Source organism: Andrographis paniculata, unplaced genomic scaffold, assembly GCF_009805555.1.
Source record: "Andrographis paniculata isolate CXL003 unplaced genomic scaffold, ASM980555v1 Contig65END, whole genome shotgun sequence".
Taxonomy (NCBI): domain Eukaryota; kingdom Viridiplantae; phylum Streptophyta; class Magnoliopsida; order Lamiales; family Acanthaceae; genus Andrographis; species Andrographis paniculata.
The window spans coordinates 4,866,078-4,883,618 of record NW_026137601.1 but is presented as its reverse complement, the minus strand read 5'-3'; the positions used below and the strand labels follow the sequence as shown (position 1 = coordinate 4,883,618).

Below are 17,541 nucleotides of genomic sequence, written 5' to 3'. Positions count from 1 at the left end.
ACTTATTTTTACTTTAAAAAAACTGCATCCAATTTCCAAAAAAATTCAAACTTTCACACGAGAAATACAAACAAATTCAGTGTATTAACTTCTCACTCCATATAATAAATAAAAAAATTTGGTTGGATTAATATATCTATATATATCAACAATGGACTACATGGGCAAGCCCAATAAATTAAATTAAATTTTACAAAATTTAATTTTGAATTTGAATGTTAATTGACTCATTCATGTCAATTATTGGATAAATGAATTTTGTTGTGAAATTGTTAAATACGTGCATTACATCACTAGGGTGTAAATCAATTTTTTTTTTGGCAAAAAAAAAATAATAATAATCTCGTAGGATTTCCAAAAACCAAAATTTTTTTTCTCTGCAATCAAATATAACTTTTTGTTTTCTTGATTCGGTTCGCGAATCTGTAATTACGTTAAATTCTTTCTATCATGGGAGCGATCGGTGGCGACCGAATTCGCTTCAAAGAAATTGCATCTATGCGATGCTCGGATTTGATTTATACTTAATATTCGATTTCAGTATTATCTTATCTGTAACTTTGATTTTGTCATATCTCAAATTCGTCGTACAGGTACAACGGTAGTTCCGTAGTTCCCCTACACCCTTACTGAGGTCTCCGTCCAGAGTCTCACATAAATTGTTCAATTTTTTTATTTTATTTTTTTAAAATTTTTTTCTGTTCTGCATAATTTATTTATCTTTTAAAAAAATATAATTACATATTTTAATTATATTTTAAAATTCATAATTTATAATTTATTTTAATCTATGTTTTATTAATATATTTTTAATTATTTAATAATTATAATTTATCTGACAATTTATTGATGACTGAGAAAATAATAATTATTTTTATATTATTATTATCACTATTATTATTATTATTATTATTATTATTATTTAATTTTCTTCTTTTCAATTCTCTTTTCTTTCTCCTCCTTAATTCTCCCTTAGCTTACACCAATGGTAGAAAATAGGAGTTTATTCTGACATTTTTTTTTGATATATTTTCTCATATTATCTATTTATTGTTTTTTCTTCTTCCGCCCAGATCCTTCTCGGTTGTATGCTTTCGCCGTCTATGTCTACGTCTCAATTCACCGGTCAGAACATTTTTCCAGGTTGAAAAAATAATGGCATAAAACAACTCAAAATGCTATATTAAAAATAAAAAAATAAAAATAATTTGGGCAAAATAAACATAGACAATATTTAATGGGTCGTAATGGGCCGAAAGGCCCACCTACTTCATGCCCTACTGTCAAACCTTCAATAACCAATACATGTGGTCTGTCTGTCTATGAAGTGATATGCGGAGCGGATGGATTCAGTTCCCGGCTCTGAAACGATTCCTCCCCTGGCTCCGCCGAAGGCCACGGCGAGTCCCGCGGAGAAGACGTGGGGCAGAAGAGTCTCAGAAGAGGTCATTTCAGTCTATAATTCTCTTCCGAAGAAGGGGAAGCCTCAGGGAAGAGAAGTCACCGTTTTAGCCGCTTTTCTGCTCTCCAATCCGTCTCAAGGTTAGTAGCATTATTCGCTGCAGTGGGAACTGAAACTATACGGTATTGTTGATTCTGATCGTGGAATTTATGTTAAGAATTACAAGTGGTGGCTTTGGGGACGGGCACGAAATGCATTGGGCACACTCGGCGGAGTTTGAGAGGCGACGTTGTTAATGATTCACATGCTGAAGTTATAGCCAGAAGATCTCTTATCAGGTTGAGACCTCATTTTCTGAAAATAATGTTTTCTTTATTTTGTTTGTGTGTGTGTGTGTGGAAATTAAGTGGTAAATGCTGTTCTTCGAAGTCTTCCTGAAGGAAACATCTGTTCATTCATGGAGGTGACGTTAGTCATTTGCTACTCACTTGATGACCATTAATCAATATTATCTTAGTAAAAGTTAGTATTAAATTTCACAGGTATTTGTACAAACAGATTGAAATCATCACAAATAAGTTTAGAAAGCTCAACCATACTAATGGAAACTTGAAGTTGAGAATTGATGACGAGAGCATCTCGGCTTTCTCTTTTAAATCAGAGCAACTCAATCAAGGAAAACTCAAATTGAAACCAAATTGGCAGCTGCACCTATATGTTTCACAATTGCCATGTAGGTAGATGTGCTGCACTTGGTCATTTGTGCCGTATGATCTACCCTAATTACTCAAATATTATGATTAATTTGTATTTTTAGGTGGAGGTGCATCTCTCAATTCTCAGATGTTTACATCTCTCAGCAACAGTTCTTCAGAAAAAAGTAATATAGAAAACTTCACTCAAGAATGCTCTGCAAGGCAAGATGGTAATTCTGGTCATTTTCACTAATCTGTGTTTTGACTAATTATCTATAATAGATTGCCTTTGCATTAAAATATGGTTCTCTTCTGAATGAATATATTGATAAAATCAAGGTTTCACCTCCAGTTTCTTCTTCTGAAGTTACTGGCTCAGTTCATAGGAAGCCTGGTCGAGGAGATACTACTCTGTCTGTGAGCTGCTCTGACAAGATTGCTCGCTGGAATGTTGTTGGAGTTCAAGGTTCACATCTGGCTATTCTAATTTATCTTGTGTCGTTTTATCAGTGAAATTTAGGGTATTTCATGCCTTGAATGCTTCTTACTGTTATAGACATCTCAATTGCTGTGCTGTGTCTGATGCATGGCAATTCTTTCCTAGCAATTGACTGAATATGGCAAGTGATAATCTTTAACTGGTTTATGAGATCTGAAGATATTGTGAGAAAAGGCCTGTTTGAAGGTTCTATAGGGCAATATAGGTTGAAATTTGGCTTAATGTGGTAGTTTGGTAAATTATATCCTGTCCTGCTATATTTACCCCCTTGATGAAAAAAAGCACTGTCAGTCTTTGGAGATACACCTTCCAGATGATTACTTTCTGTTGAAATTAAAATTGTAACGCAGCAGTTTTACATTGGAATTTGCCCTTATAGGAAAAACATTGGAATATCAAAGAAGTGCTGATAATTGCATTTATATTGAAATCATTGGTAAGATTTGTTTTGACTGGACATTTTCTTTGGCTCAGGAGCACTACTCTCCTGCTTCCTGGAACCAGTTTATATATCCTCTGTAACAGTGGGTATATCGCAATTCGATTCTGGAAACTTTGCAACTAACCAACTTAGAAGATCTTTACATGAACGGGTTCTTCCCTTGGCTGACCATTTAATTGAACCCTTTCGAGTGAATAAGGTTGTGACGGAATGTCCACATGCCTGTAGCATAGAATTTTTGAAGTATCTCATAAAATTTTATTGTCTCTTTGATTGACAGCCACTCTTCTTTGTAGCTCCAACGCCGCCTAAGGAATTCCAACATTGTGAGACAACTCTTGAAACCTTAACTTGCGGGTGAGCACTATATTCAATGCAGTAAAATTGCTTTCTCATAGTTTTCTCTGGGTTTGTAATCTCATGTATGTGTAGGTATTCAATATGCTGGAATACTTCTGGTTTGCATGAAGTTATTCTTGGAACAACTGGTAGAAAACAGGGAACCTCTGCAAAAGGTGCACTATCCCCGTCTACAGAGTCTTCTTTATGCAAGTAAGTGTAAAATATTACTATCAATCTATTAGAGTTAGAATTTCCTGTTCCCTGTATATATTGTTGAATTCTACATTGTCATATTGTGGGTAAGGTAATGCTCTCGGTTAGCCAACAAAGAGTGAAATCCAAATATATATTTGGACTTGATACTTTGAATTGGGAAATAAAAAATCTCCTAAATTCGAATAAAAGAGCACTATAGAGTTTAAAAACAAGTGACGTAAATGGTGATCCTCAAGACAATTTATGTTTGGTTTGAGGATAATGGAGAAGGGAGGGGAGGGGAGGAAAAAAATTACAATGACCTCGTTTGGTTCTTTTTTTTCTAAAGGATCTGTTTGGTTCAAATGAGGGAAGGGGAGGGAAGGGATTTTAATGGAAGGGTGGGGAGGCAAAGGATAAGAGAATATTAAAATTGTAATAGTGTGTTTGATTCATATGGAGAAGAGATGAGGGAAAATAGTATTTTTGGTAGCTATTTAAAGGCACACATTGGCTATGGAGGTTGCAACTTCTTGTTATTATTTGCAACCGTCATAAGACTTTTGTGGAGAAAGGTAAGTTTGTATTCAAAATAACTATCTATTTATGATGGTGGGAACCGCTTCAAAAAACTTGAGTGCAAACAACCAACGCTTTGATAAAGATGTGGCAGTTTGGAGACAAAGGAAAAAACTGCCCCGATGGGTCATGTTATAGAATCATCGGATCTGATTGCACAGGTAGAATGATGATATGAAAAATGAGTTATTGTGAGATCCATTTCACGTCAGATTCATTTTCAGTATCACCGAATCAAATTGTTTGACTACAGCGCCCAACTAATTGTGCAAGAGATTGTTAGGTATGCGATGACGTCTTATCTATTCAATATGCCAGTGACTGAAAAACATGTTGGTATTTACATTCTTTAATTAGCATTTCTTCAAATGCTTCAATATTCATTGCCAACCTTGTGCTATCCCTGAAATCTCGATCTGTCTTTTTCGTCTTCTTAACTCTCAAATCAAATTTGTGTTTCTTATATCTTCTTCCAATGTTGTACCAACAAGACGAATGGGAAGTTATTCCACTGTTAGAGCCAACCCCCAAAAGTATCCATATAGTACATCATTTTTTCTTATCCGTAGATGAAGCGGTAGAATTGGTAAACCTAAGTTTAGCTGTCTATGATCCTGATTCCTAACCCAAAAATAACAAAGATAGAATGAAGAATACCCTTCATTCGAGTATCAGGGTTGGCATGTTATAATGCACCAAGTTTTTAGAGATCAATGGCGAGTTTAAGTCATTGATCAAACCATTTAGCTTTTGACTCAGATTTTCTCTCCCGCAGCCGTTAATGGCGATGGCTGCATTTTTGCAACGTGGCGACAGACACATTTTTATTCTTACATTCCGATGACCCCCACATTTTTAGTCGTAGTTTTCAGTGCATCACTACATGTGGTTGGTGGAGATCCAATCATTGGCACCTTACCCTCTGAAAAACACCCGTAGAAAACTGCTTGGATGCAGTTTGTGTTGAGCACTTTTGGTACTCCTAGTTCAGCTCCAACAACAAATGAGCACGTCATTTTTCTTTTATTTTGGCTGAACAAGTATATGATTTGTTTAAGTAGAAAGTTCATTTCTTTTGTTTCTATTGATTTAACAGCCCACATTGCTTCTAAACGGGTACGCATCAAGTAAGGTCTAATATTGCATCGAGGCCACCTTTTTTTTTTTTTTTTTTAAATGACGTGGGAACCTACAACCGCTACCCGAAAGTGTGCACTGAGTAAACCCTTGGCCGAACCTAATACTCTGCAAACTAGGTCCGACAGGCAAGTCATACTAAGCGAACCATATGTGGCAGGTGACCTGAGGCATCGAGGGTTTGAACCCATGACCTTACGGTCACACGTCCAATCCCCACACCACCAGGCCATTTTGATTCCTGGGGCTGTGGTTTCAAGTATATTTTCCCAATGCTTTTTTGGCCTTCCTATTCCTTTAGTAGTTGAACCTAGATCATTACACTTCTCCTATTCCATCAGAGCCACTCTGTTTGATTCCTGTCCCGATTCAAGGTTCTTTATGTGTATAAATTACATTTTTTCCCCCCTTTATCCCTTTTAGTTTAACATTCTTCTCTTATCCTTCTAAAAATCTCCTTTATCTGAAATATTCAAGATTGTGGGATTCAATTTTAAAACCCAGGAAAAAGGTAGAATACAACAGGAATATATATTATGTTTGAGTTATACATGCCACATTTGGTGGTGCATTAATTTGGCTGTTGTCAAGGCCTCCCACGAGCCATTCCAAAGTTCCACTGTCTAATTCGAGACCCAAATGATCTTTTAGATTCTCTGGGGTAACTGGCGCATCGAACATATAAAACGTCATCGCATGCCTAACAAGCTTTTGTGCAATGTGTTAGAATTAATTACTTCATTCTAAAGATGAAGCTTTGGAAGTCTTTAAAATTTTTTTTGTTATACGGAAAGTAAATTAAGATCGTAAGATTTTATAGTGGTGGTGGGTAATATGGTAGATACACGGAAAATGAACAAGGTGTTGGTCCATTTGCGAATTTTATTCAAGAAAATTGGATTGTTGTCCAATACACTATGCCTGGTTCTCCAAAGTAGAATGATGTTCCAGAACAAAAAAAAATGTAAGATTTCCTCCAATCTTGTGGATCAAAGCACTAAAGACGGCTGCATATATATTAAACCGGATACCAACCAAGGTTGTCAAAGACAAATTTTGAATTATTCAAGGGTTGAAAGCCGAATATGTTACATATACATGTTTGGGGATGTCCATTTGAAGTGGTAATTTATAATGCATAAGAAAAATAAACTAGATTTAGGACTATTAGTGGGTATTTCATTAGAAATGTTGAAAATTCCAAAGGATATAGGTTCTATTGTTCATCACATAGAACGAGAAATGTCAAATTTCTCAAGAATGACTTGAGCACTGGGATTGATGATTTTCAAGATACTAATTCTGAAAGGGATCACTATAAGGCTCAACCCATTGAATCAGTGATAGGTTGGTTATCATCCATGCACCCTAAGTTCCAACAAGTGTTACAATCAACTAATGAAGTTCCCTAAGTTGTTGAAAATGATCATGTCGATCAAGTTAGGAAAGAACATCAAGATAATGTTGCACAATTTGCTAGTGACTCGGTTGGACAACAAGTCCTTCAATATGATAATGAAACATCGAGAGGATCTACAAGAGTCAGAAGGACAATAATTTCTAGTGATTTTATGGTGTGTATCTGCAAGAATCGAACTACAATATAGAAATTGCAAATGATCTTGAAACATTTTCACAAGCCATGAATTCTAAAAAATCTAATTTATGGCTAATGCTTTGAAAGATGATGATTTCTAAGGGGCATCAAACAAAGTTTGCAATCTCATTGAATTGCTTGAAGATGTAAAAGTTATCGAATGTAAATAGGTCTTCAAAACCAAAATATACTCTAACGGAAACATTGAGAGACATAAAGCTAGAGTTGCCAAATGATTCACTCAAAGGAAAAGAACCAATTACACCGAAACATATTCTTGAAATCTAAGAAAAATTCCTTTTATGTGATCATGGCATTAGTAGCTCAATTGGATTTTGAGTTGCATCAAATGGATATAAAAATATATTTCTTAAATGGTGACCTAGAGGAAAGGTTTACATGAAACAATTTGAAGGGTGCACCTCTTGTGATACAGAAAACTTAATTTGTAAGTTTAATAAATTTATATATGGATTGAAGCAAGCTTTCCGCCAATGGTATTTGAAATTTTATGATGTGAACACTTTATTCGGTTTTTAAAAAATGTCACGGAACACTGTATCTACCAAAAGGCTAGTGGAATTGTATTTGTGTCGTTATGCTATATGTGGATGATATTATGCTTGCAACTAATGATAAATGTATTTTATATGAGGTGAAACATTTTCGTTCAAAGAATTTTGATATGAAAGATACGAGAGAAGCATCTTAATTCTTATATCATTGGCATTAAGATCTATAGAAATAGAAATCGAGGCATTTTAGGTTTGTCTCAAGAAGTCTATATCAACAAAGTTGTAGAAAAATTTAACATAAAAGTTTGTACACCGAGTGTAGGGTTTTAGGGTAATAGACTCAATTTGAGTCAATACCCGAAAAATGATTTGAAATGGTACATATAAGAAATATTTCTTATGCTTTGCAATTAGAAGTCTTATGCATGCTCACGTTTGCACTAGGCCTGACATACATATGCTAATGGAGTATAATGGAGTATTAAGGAGGTATCAAAATAATCTAGGTTTTGACTAGCAAAGAAAGTGAGAGAGGCCTTCAAGGTACAAAAGACTTCATGCTCATGTATAGACAAATTGGTGTTTCAGAAGTGATAGGCTACTCCGATTCAAAAGAGCTATTATTCTTTTTTTATTTTTTTTTTATTATTATTTTTTTTTTTACGTGAAAATCCGCAGCTGCTATTCTTTGAGTGCGCTCTAGTTAAACCCCGACCAAATCTAATAGCTTGCAGACTAAGCCCGGCAAGGAAAGTCACAATAGGTGAACCATGTGTGGCAAGCAGGACTTGGAGGCACTAGTGGTTTGAATCTATGACCTCACAGTCACAAGCTCACCACCACACTATCCAGTCATCCCTTACGGACTTGGTGGAGCTATTTTTTGGAGAAGTGTGAGGTAGTCTATCGTTGCCATTTCCACTATGGAGGCTAATTTTGTTTCCTGTTTTGAGGCCAACTTACATGGTGTATGGTTGAAAAGTTCTATATTCGGGTTTAGAGTCGGTGATTCTATTTTTAGGCTAATTAAGTTGTATTGTGACAACTCTGCTATAGTATTTATGGCAATAAAACTGGGAGTCGAAATAAGTATGTCACATCAAGTATTTAGCCAGAAGAAAGCGTGTTAAAGAAACTAAGGTGGTCATCGAACATATAAGTGCAAAGTTGATGATTGTTGATCATTTGACTAAAGGCATGCCGCTAAACAATTTCAAGGATCACGTAGCACGTATGGGACTAGATTCCATGATGTAATTTATTTTGTGTACATTTGCTATTGAAATTGTTGCTCAATTTGACTTTCTCTCGTATAATTGTGCACATATTTGTTTGTTCTTGAGAAAATTCATTTAATTTAACCATAAGGTGGCGGCATATTTTACGAAAAAAACCAGGCAGTTTTCTATTCAACTGAAGCGTCATATACAATTACATGTGCACACTTCTTACAAGAAATCCAACTCCAAATTCTCTTCATGATTGCCTTCCTACTTGCATCCCTTTTTGTAACCCCACATTTATTTATCCTTAGGAAGCGTCTACTGGAGTTATTTGTATCGTTAAAGCAAGATTGTTTGCCAGAGTGTTGCCTTAATCAGATCACTTACGGAGAACTCAAGGTATATTAAACATCTTGGTGACTCTATGTGACTTTACTGGTAACATTCATCAACATTTGAATTGTTGCATATTGTATTTTATATAGAGAAAATAATGCAGCTGTCGAATAACCATTATTGATATTCATGTTGATACACAAAATCTCAAATTTTGCCGTAACGGATTCTGTGTTATGCCATAAATTGAACAATGTCCCATCAAATATTTATTCTTCCTATCCCTTTTAGCATTTGGACGACATCATATTTCCCTCTGCCCCGCTGTTTACGAATTGTGCCTTTACAAAATTGGAAGTGTGAAGATTGCTAAATCATGGATTTCTTGCTAAAGTCAGACCTTTATTTTATTTATTTATTTATTTATTTTAGTGCCACAATTTACTCTTTGCTTTTTTATTTCTCTTCCTGGCTCTTGAATTTGATTGATGCTGACTGCATGCAACATTTTGTGTAACCTTGGTGTTGTAAGAAAATTAAGGCTTTTTAAGTTTTGAAGTTTTAAAAAAATTTGAATGTATTAAAGTTGCTTCTTTTTTTTTTTTTTTTTAATTACCTTTTATGAATAATGTAAAAGTGTCTCATGTAGACAGATTTTTGGGGGATATTTTTAATGGTAAAAGTTTTGGTAAGAATTATAGGGGTCTTTTTTTCATACCAGTCTTTTTGGTGAGATAGTGACCAAATGCTCGAATTTTCCAATCTGCTTCTAATTAATCCTCCATAATAATTAACATACATATATATATATATATTCATATATTTTTCCAAGTTTCAGGGATCTTGCGAAGAATACAATGCAGCTTTGAGGGCGTTTAAAGAAAGTGGGCATTTTAGAAACTGGCTGGCGAAACCCCACAATTTAGAGTTATTTTGGCGACATTGAGATCGTTAATTATATATATATATATATATATATATTAATTTTGTAATGACGTTCTTTCGTTTATAAATTTATTTTTTTCCGTTAATGATATTAGAGACAAAATTAGAGATAAATTTAATTTAGTTACATTAACTTTAGAAACGAAATTTCGTTATAAATATACTATTTTTTTGTAGTGCTTACTCGACTCGACCAAGTTGTTGTCATGTTAAAGTTATAATGAGTTCCTTGTGGTCGGTCTTAATTTTTCATGTTCGATTTCAGAGTTTTTATTATACAAAATTTATGATTTTCAATAAAAATATATTATTAATTTATATATATATATATAAAATATTACATGAGATTACTATTTAAACCAAAAAATTAAATTTAAAAACTCAAACAAATTAAACATTTTTCAATCGAAATTTTGTATTATATATATATATTTAAATTAAAATTTTATTATTTAAAATATTGGTGTAACACTCAAGCATATGCAAACAAACACGCTAACAAACCCCACCCTCACGTGTTCGACTCGTGTTGAAAACTTCCTTGGACTTGACAATAATCTTTCTTGCAGTTCCGGTTCTACTCCCACTTATTTATTTTTATGAATTTATTCAAATAGACACATGGAAAAGCATGGAGATGTGTGTTTCTTTAGTTTAGTTTTTCCAGATTTTAATGTTTGAACTATGTGGTTTCAATAAAAATATATATATATATATATTTTTTTTCTCATAAAACATTCAATAAAATATTATTTTAATATCAAACTCAAACTAATTTTTTTCAAACTCGATGAAAAGAAAACACCCTAAAATAAATTTATTAATTTATATATAAAGGACTAATTTATGGACATGAGTCACGAGTCTTGACCTCAACCCTCAAGAAATTTAGGGTTTATTTAAATGGGCAATTCCATTCCCATGCCAAAGCCAAACCAATAATTCCAAAATCCCCACCTATCACGCCTTTAATTTTTGCTGCTGCTTCTTCTTCTTCTTCCTCACAATTAATTAATTAATTATTTATTTATTCAATTCCTAAATTTGTAGCACTAATAATCTGTTATATTTCTCATCATTTATGACTGACTATTAGTGGACCTGATTTATGGTTGAGAGAAGATTCAAATGGTGGAGGATTTAATTAAATTAAATTAATTCATATCAATTAAGTTGCTTAATTGGAATAACAAAACAAATCTTAGACTACAATTTATATGGAAACATGTAAATATATATATATATTCTCAGTTCAAACCTCTTCTAATTGAATATATGTGGACCTTAATTAATTAATTATTTGAGTAACTGTAAGCTGTTATATATAGTATTCAGAATTATTCTTATTAATTACTCATTATATATATATATGTGTATATATATATTTATATTTGTTTATTATATAAAAAAAAATAATAAAAAAAAAACCCCATAATGCATTATTAATGTAATGTTGAGATTCAAAACTGAACAGTAATATTAAGTGGTATAAAAAGAAATAAATAAATAAATAATGAATGAATGAATTAAGGGTGTTGAGTAAAATAGTCAATAGCTTGTCCTAAACGTACAGAATTGGCATTAAACAAAGTGCAATAATAAGTCAAGAGTTCTTAACAAAGAAGAAGAAGAATTTGGTTTCTGCACCATACCCTTTTGGACAAGTGCTCTCTCATTGCATTTATTTATTTATTAATGCTAATTACTTTGCCTTATTAACTGCATATATAATCTCTATTTCTGTCTGTGTCTCTCCATAATTATATATATATATATTTGATTTTTCAATAAAATTGTTAAAAAGGGATTGAATTGAAGGGCATGGAGAAGAGGAGACAAAGATGAAGAAAGGTGCAAATTTATACAGAGAATCAAAGTGGTGGAATTGTTGCAAATTAATATCATCACCACCTTCTTCTTCATGTTTCGACAACAAACCCTCCAAAATTATTGCTCTCTTCATAACTTCCCTTCTCTTACTCACTGCTTGGATTCACTTTGTAAGTCTTCTTCTTCTTCTTCTTCTTCTCTATAGAGCTGTTAACGATCCGATCCGAGCCGAGCCAAATTTTAAGTGTTCGTTAATGTTTGCGAATAAGGCTCGTGTTCGTTCGTTAAGCTTTCGAGCTCGTTCGTATTGTTCGAGCTCGGCTTGTTAAGAATTTTTGTTGTTTGAACTTGTGTTCGTATTCGGCTCGATTCAGCTCATTCGAGTTCGTTTGAGCTCGTTTGTCTTATTTTTTTAAATATATATATAAATTATAAAGAAAATTTAAAATTATTTTATTTATATATTTTAAATTAATATTTTATTTATTTATAAATTATAATTTTATATGTATATATAATATTTATAATAAATATATTATTTAAACGAATTCGTTAATCAAATGAGTCTGTTATGTTATTCGGCTCGACTCGTTAACGTTCGCGAACGAGCTTTAACCGAACCGAATCGAGTCGAACCGAGTCAAGTTCACGAACGGCTCGATTCGTTTAACAGCACAGACCCGTGTGGGTGTGTATATACACATATAGATCAAGAAATGTATAGGAACAAGTTTAACCTTGTTAAGTGATCTTCTTTCTTTCATATTCATACATACACATTTCAAGAAATGTATGTTCATCACAAAAACAAGGTTTGCCTTGTAATTCTTGTGTTTATTTGATTTTTTGTTTGAATATGAGTATTTATTTTAATTTTATTTAAATAATATTTTGATATGATTTTTACAAAATAAAATAATATATTTTTATTAAAAATTATTATATAAACTGAGTAATGGGGATTTTGATTTAGAATTAAAATCAAACAAACCTTTCTTCCATAGTTTCACTAATGTGCATATGTGTAGGTATATATGCATCTTCCGGGTAACGTGTCTTTTATTTTATTATTTTTCAGTTCTTATCTTTTGTTTGAAATCTTATTAAATTAGCCTTCATTTATATAGAAATTATAAATGTTTTAAAGTTTTAAAAATAATAAATATTTGATATTTGATATGATATTAAAAATAATAATAATAATAAGTTGAGTAATGAATAAATATATTCAAAAGTATTTAAGGATGTGTTTGCTGTGTGTTTTTTAATACATGTATTTTTATATTAGAGATAGAAAATTGTATCGATAATACACCAAATTAATATTTTGTGTTAAATTATTGTCTTTTTTTGTATAAAATTAAAATATATATTATATATATTGTGTTAATGTGTAAATATATTATATATATTTTTTATAATATTTATAAAAATAATTTAAAAAAACACAAAGTAAACAAACTTATTTATTTACTGATTTGTTTAATTTAAAATAGTTGGAAATATGCCTAAATTGGCCCTTTATTGTTGGTGAAGTGGAGTGGAAATTGAAATGCTAGCTTTAGCTTAGTGGGATTAAAATTGACATGGAATGGAACTCCCCATTTTTCGATACTGTTTTAGTATATATACTCCTTCCGTTCCACGTACCGTGTCTGCTACACTGCAGACACGGTATTTTAGGAGGAGTGTAATTAGTAGATAATTAAGAATATATTAGTAAAAATAATTATTCGATAATATAAATAATTATAAATTAAAATTAAAATAACTAATTAGTTTAATTAAAATTTTTTAAAAAATAAAATTAAAAAGTTTAAAATGAGATTAAAGTGTGTAATTATTTTTCAAAAAAGAAAAATGACATGGTACGTGAGATGGACAGAAACGGCAACGTGTGGACATAGCGGATGGAGTATTTTTTTATTTCATTGTCCTTTAAACAAAATAATTTATTGAATATTTATTTCAACGAAGCATTAATTTAAATATTTAAAAAAATAAATAATTAATAAATTAAGTAACTGATGTGAACATGTTTTGAATATATATATATATTTATATATATAGAGGGCGTTGCTTGGTAAAAGTGAGTATAATTAGATGATGTTGACTGCTTCCTCCACTAGTATTGCAACAACTGCATTGTTGAATTTGTTTAAAAAAATTAATTTATTAATAAATCATTTGTTATAGTGGGTTTGTTTATTATTTATTATTATTATTATTTATTTTTTTAATTTTTATAAATATTTTTTTTATATTAAGATATAAAAATTTATATTGATAATAAAAATAATAATAAGTTTTTTTTTAAAAATATTTTTATTTGAATTTTTTTTTTTTTTTTTTATATATACCTGCAAAGAGAATCTAATATTAATTTTTATAAAAAAGTAAAATAAATATTAAAAATCATTAAAAAAGTATTGAACAATTAAATCTAATATTTTATATTTAATTGTTAACTTATTTTGAGTGAGAAAAATATATATTATACATTGTATTGTTACGTTTATATTTTATTTTTTTTTAGTAATATTTATGAATTATTCCACAAAGTGAACAAGCACATTAATTCTAAAGTTCTAATACTTTCTTCGTCCCACAACTATTGTCTTAGTTGAATTAGACAATAAATTTAAAAAATATCCATGAAAATAGATAAAATATATATATATATATTTTACCTCTGTGAGTGTATTGATACAAAAGACAATAACATTGCGTAATAAAAATTAAAAGTATGAATAATCTTATGATAATATAGTTATTTATGAAAACAAAAATATTATTTTAAATCTATCAAAAATACTAAATAAAATAATCTTATAGAGAGGTAAGTAATATTATATTGTAATATATAATCATTAATTGAATGTTCTATAAAATATACCACGGGATTATATATTATGAATTATATATTCATTCTGTCCAATAATAAAAAATGATATTATGATTTGTTTTGCACTATAATTATATTTATAAAGTAAATTATACAAATATAAAAATATTTTTAATATTAAGTATAATAATAAAAATAAATAAATAATGCACTTTTAATATTATATTATCATATTTATATTATACTTTCACCGTCATCCAATCATGTGTTTATTTGACCGGACATAAATTTTAAAAAAATATATAAAATTAAAAAATTTTTCTTTTTTTTTTTTTTATAAAAAAAAGTATTTTTTTTATGAAAAAAAGAAACGAGAATACATTCTAGCGTATATGATATATATAATTGCTTGAAACTAATTTATTATATATTCTGTTCACTACTGGAGCAGGGTAAATATGGAGGACAATCTCCCGAAAATGCCCTCCATTTTTCTAGCGCAAAACCCGAAAAGGCCCTCGAGTATCCCCTGGACTGCGCCGCATGGAATCACACCCTTGCCACCTGCCCGAAAAACTACCCGGTTTCCCACAACCCTTCTTCGCCGGAAACGGTCTGCCCGGAGTATTTCCGATGGATTCACGAAGACCTGAGGCACTGGAAGCAGACCGGAATAACGAAGGACATGGTGGAGAAGGCGCGCGCAACGGCGCATTTCAGGCTCACCATTTTGGACGGGAAGGTTTACGTTGAGAAGTTCCGCGAGTCGATTCAGACGCGCGCTTTGTTCACGATGTGGGGGATCGCGCAGCTGGCGAGGTTCTATCCGGGAAAACTGCCTGATTTGGAGCTAATGTTCGACTGCGATGATCGGCCAGTCGTGGAAGCGAAGCGTTTCCGCCATCCAGGCGCCGAGCCGCCGCCGCTGTTCCGGTACTGCTCGGATCGGCACAGCTTGGATATCGTCTTCCCCGATTGGTCATTTTGGGGCTGGTAATGTTCCTCTGCTTAGCCAAATTGTTCTGTCAACTCTTTGATTGCTTCAAAGCGTCAAAGAAATTGGTAGAAATACTGCAATTGCTTAGGAAGGGTAAAATTAGGGTTTCAGAGGCATAATTCTGGATTTCTTCATAACAAAAACACAAAAGTGATGCAAACAGGAAGATTGAAATTAGGAAACACAATGATGTAATTGATCTTTGTGGTATAGGGCCGAGATAAACATAAGGCCATGGAGAAGTGTGTTGAAGGACATTAAAGAAGGGAACAGCAGGACAAAATGGGAGGATAGAGTGCCCTTAGCCTACTGGAAAGGGAACCCTCATGTCTGTCCATGGAGGGGTGATCTTTTGAAGTGCAATGCCACACCAGAGCAAGATTGGAACACACACCTTTATGTTCAAGTAAGTCCGATCGATTCGCAGATTAGATTACGAAATGAAGTCACTCAATTTTGGTTGTGTTTCTGTGGGATTTTGTGGATTTGTTTGCTCGCATTGGTGATGCTTTAAAGTATTAGTTTTATCTCAAGTAGGCAATGCATTTTGTCCATTGTTGAAGCAATAACCAATCGTTTATGTGTGTGTGCCGACATGAAGTAGTGAAGGAGGTCTGTCGGGTAGAATTTGCAGTTATGGTGTCACATATGATGTGTCTTGGTTATTTGATCTTAGATTATTACTTGGATATCGAATGATGTTAGGACTCTAAATTCGGCAATCTGATTAGCATTCTAAAGGCAGAAGCTTGATTATTAGGAAGACTTGATTTTGTCTTTGAAATTCTTGTGTGAATCGAAGGGGATGCTGCTATGGTGTTTCATTTTTCCAAAAAAAAATTTGGGGTGTAATAGAACTTAATAAGTCCATTTTATGCATTTCCAGGATTGGGTTGAAGAGTCGAAAAAAGGATACAAGGAATCGAATCTTGGTGATCAATGCACCTACAGGTTATAATTTAGCTCTGATATTAAGTACACTAGAAACCAAAACATGGTTGGATTTTGTGGTTTTGTTGCTCGAACATACAGTAGTTCTTTGGGAATCATTTTAGGTACAAAATTTATATCGAAGGATGGGCATGGTCCGTGAGTGAAAAATACATTCTAGCGTGCAATTCCCCGACCTTGCTTATGACATTGAGATGGCACGATTTCTTCATTAGAGGCATGGTTCCTCAGCACCATTATTGGCCTGTTAGGGACAACGATAAATGCAGGTCCCTTAAATTTGCTGTCGAATGGGGAAACAACCATACGGACAAGGTGATCCTTTTTTGTCCCAAACTTGCAATAATATGCACAAAAATCATTATAATTTAATTAAATTGTTGAAATGTCTGTCTGATTGTTTGGTTGCTAGGCAAAGGCGATCGGGGAAGCTGGAAGCCGTTTCATCCACGAGGATTTGAAAATGGAGTACATCTACGACTACATGTTTCATTTGCTAAATGAATATGCGAAGCTCTTCAAGTACAAGCCCACCGTGCCTCCCAATGCAAAAGAGCTCTGTACCGAATCAATGGTTTGCTCGGCAGATGGTAACTGGAGGAAGTTCATGGAAGAATCCCTGGTGAAGTCCCCTTCGTATTCGGTCCCTTGCAGAATGCCTCAACCTTACAAGCCTCAAGAACTCAGGTCATTCATCGATAAACAGGTGGAGACGACTAAGCAAGTGGAGGCATGGGAGAAGGAATATTGGGACAAACAAAACAAACAGCAGTAGTATCCATCATAATACAATGATCTGCTTAGTGAGTGAAATTTTTCGATAGATTGTGAGATCTTAAATGCACATTACATGAAAATGTAATAATATATTCTGTAAAAAAACAAGACACATGAAAACATTGTAGCATTTGTTGTTTCTGTTAATTCTATACTTATCCTCTGTGATATTATCCTAATTATAAATCCTCAGCAGTGACTAAGGGCAAGAAAACAGGCGCCCTGCGGAGATGG

The 17,541-nt window shown here is 32.6% G+C and overlaps 2 protein-coding genes across 7 annotated transcripts; both read left to right on the top strand.

Annotated features, from left to right (window-relative positions):
* The first annotated feature begins 1,328 nt into the window (after positions 1-1,328).
* On the top strand, positions 1,329-10,113 carry LOC127262618 (tRNA-specific adenosine deaminase TAD1). 5 transcript variants are annotated; one of them, XR_007841175.1, is made up of 11 exons: positions 1,329-1,542; positions 1,620-1,740; positions 1,945-2,135; positions 2,220-2,327; positions 2,450-2,563; positions 3,071-3,237; positions 3,319-3,395; positions 3,471-3,590; positions 8,131-8,301; positions 8,938-9,025; positions 9,801-9,829. XR_007841175.1 is itself a non-coding variant. In XM_051291386.1 (10 exons), exons 1-10 carry the CDS (start codon positions 1,344-1,346, stop codon positions 9,906-9,908), a joined length of 1,284 nt encoding a protein of 427 aa, XP_051147343.1. In that variant the 5' UTR covers positions 1,329-1,343; the 3' UTR covers positions 9,909-10,111. The 5 variants fall into 5 exon arrangements, 4 of the variants coding, with proteins under 4 accessions (XP_051147343.1, XP_051147342.1, XP_051147341.1 ...); XM_051291386.1 differs by lacking the exon at positions 8,131-8,301 and having other exon boundaries at positions 2,465-2,563; positions 9,795-10,111; XM_051291385.1 differs by lacking the exon at positions 8,131-8,301 and having other exon boundaries at positions 9,801-10,110.
* A 1,439-nt stretch (positions 10,114-11,552) lies between these two features.
* Positions 11,553-17,486, top strand: LOC127262600 (uncharacterized). 2 transcript variants are annotated; one of them, XM_051291360.1, is made up of 7 exons: positions 11,553-11,571; positions 11,712-11,907; positions 15,034-15,575; positions 15,793-15,985; positions 16,466-16,530; positions 16,635-16,845; positions 16,943-17,486. In XM_051291360.1, exons 2-7 carry the CDS (start codon positions 11,749-11,751, stop codon positions 17,303-17,305), a joined length of 1,533 nt encoding a protein of 510 aa, XP_051147317.1. In that variant the 5' UTR covers positions 11,553-11,571; positions 11,712-11,748; the 3' UTR covers positions 17,306-17,486. The 2 variants fall into 2 exon arrangements, with proteins under 2 accessions (XP_051147317.1, XP_051147316.1); XM_051291359.1 differs by lacking the exon at positions 11,553-11,571 and having other exon boundaries at positions 11,603-11,907.
* Positions 17,487-17,541: the final 55 nt, after the last annotated feature.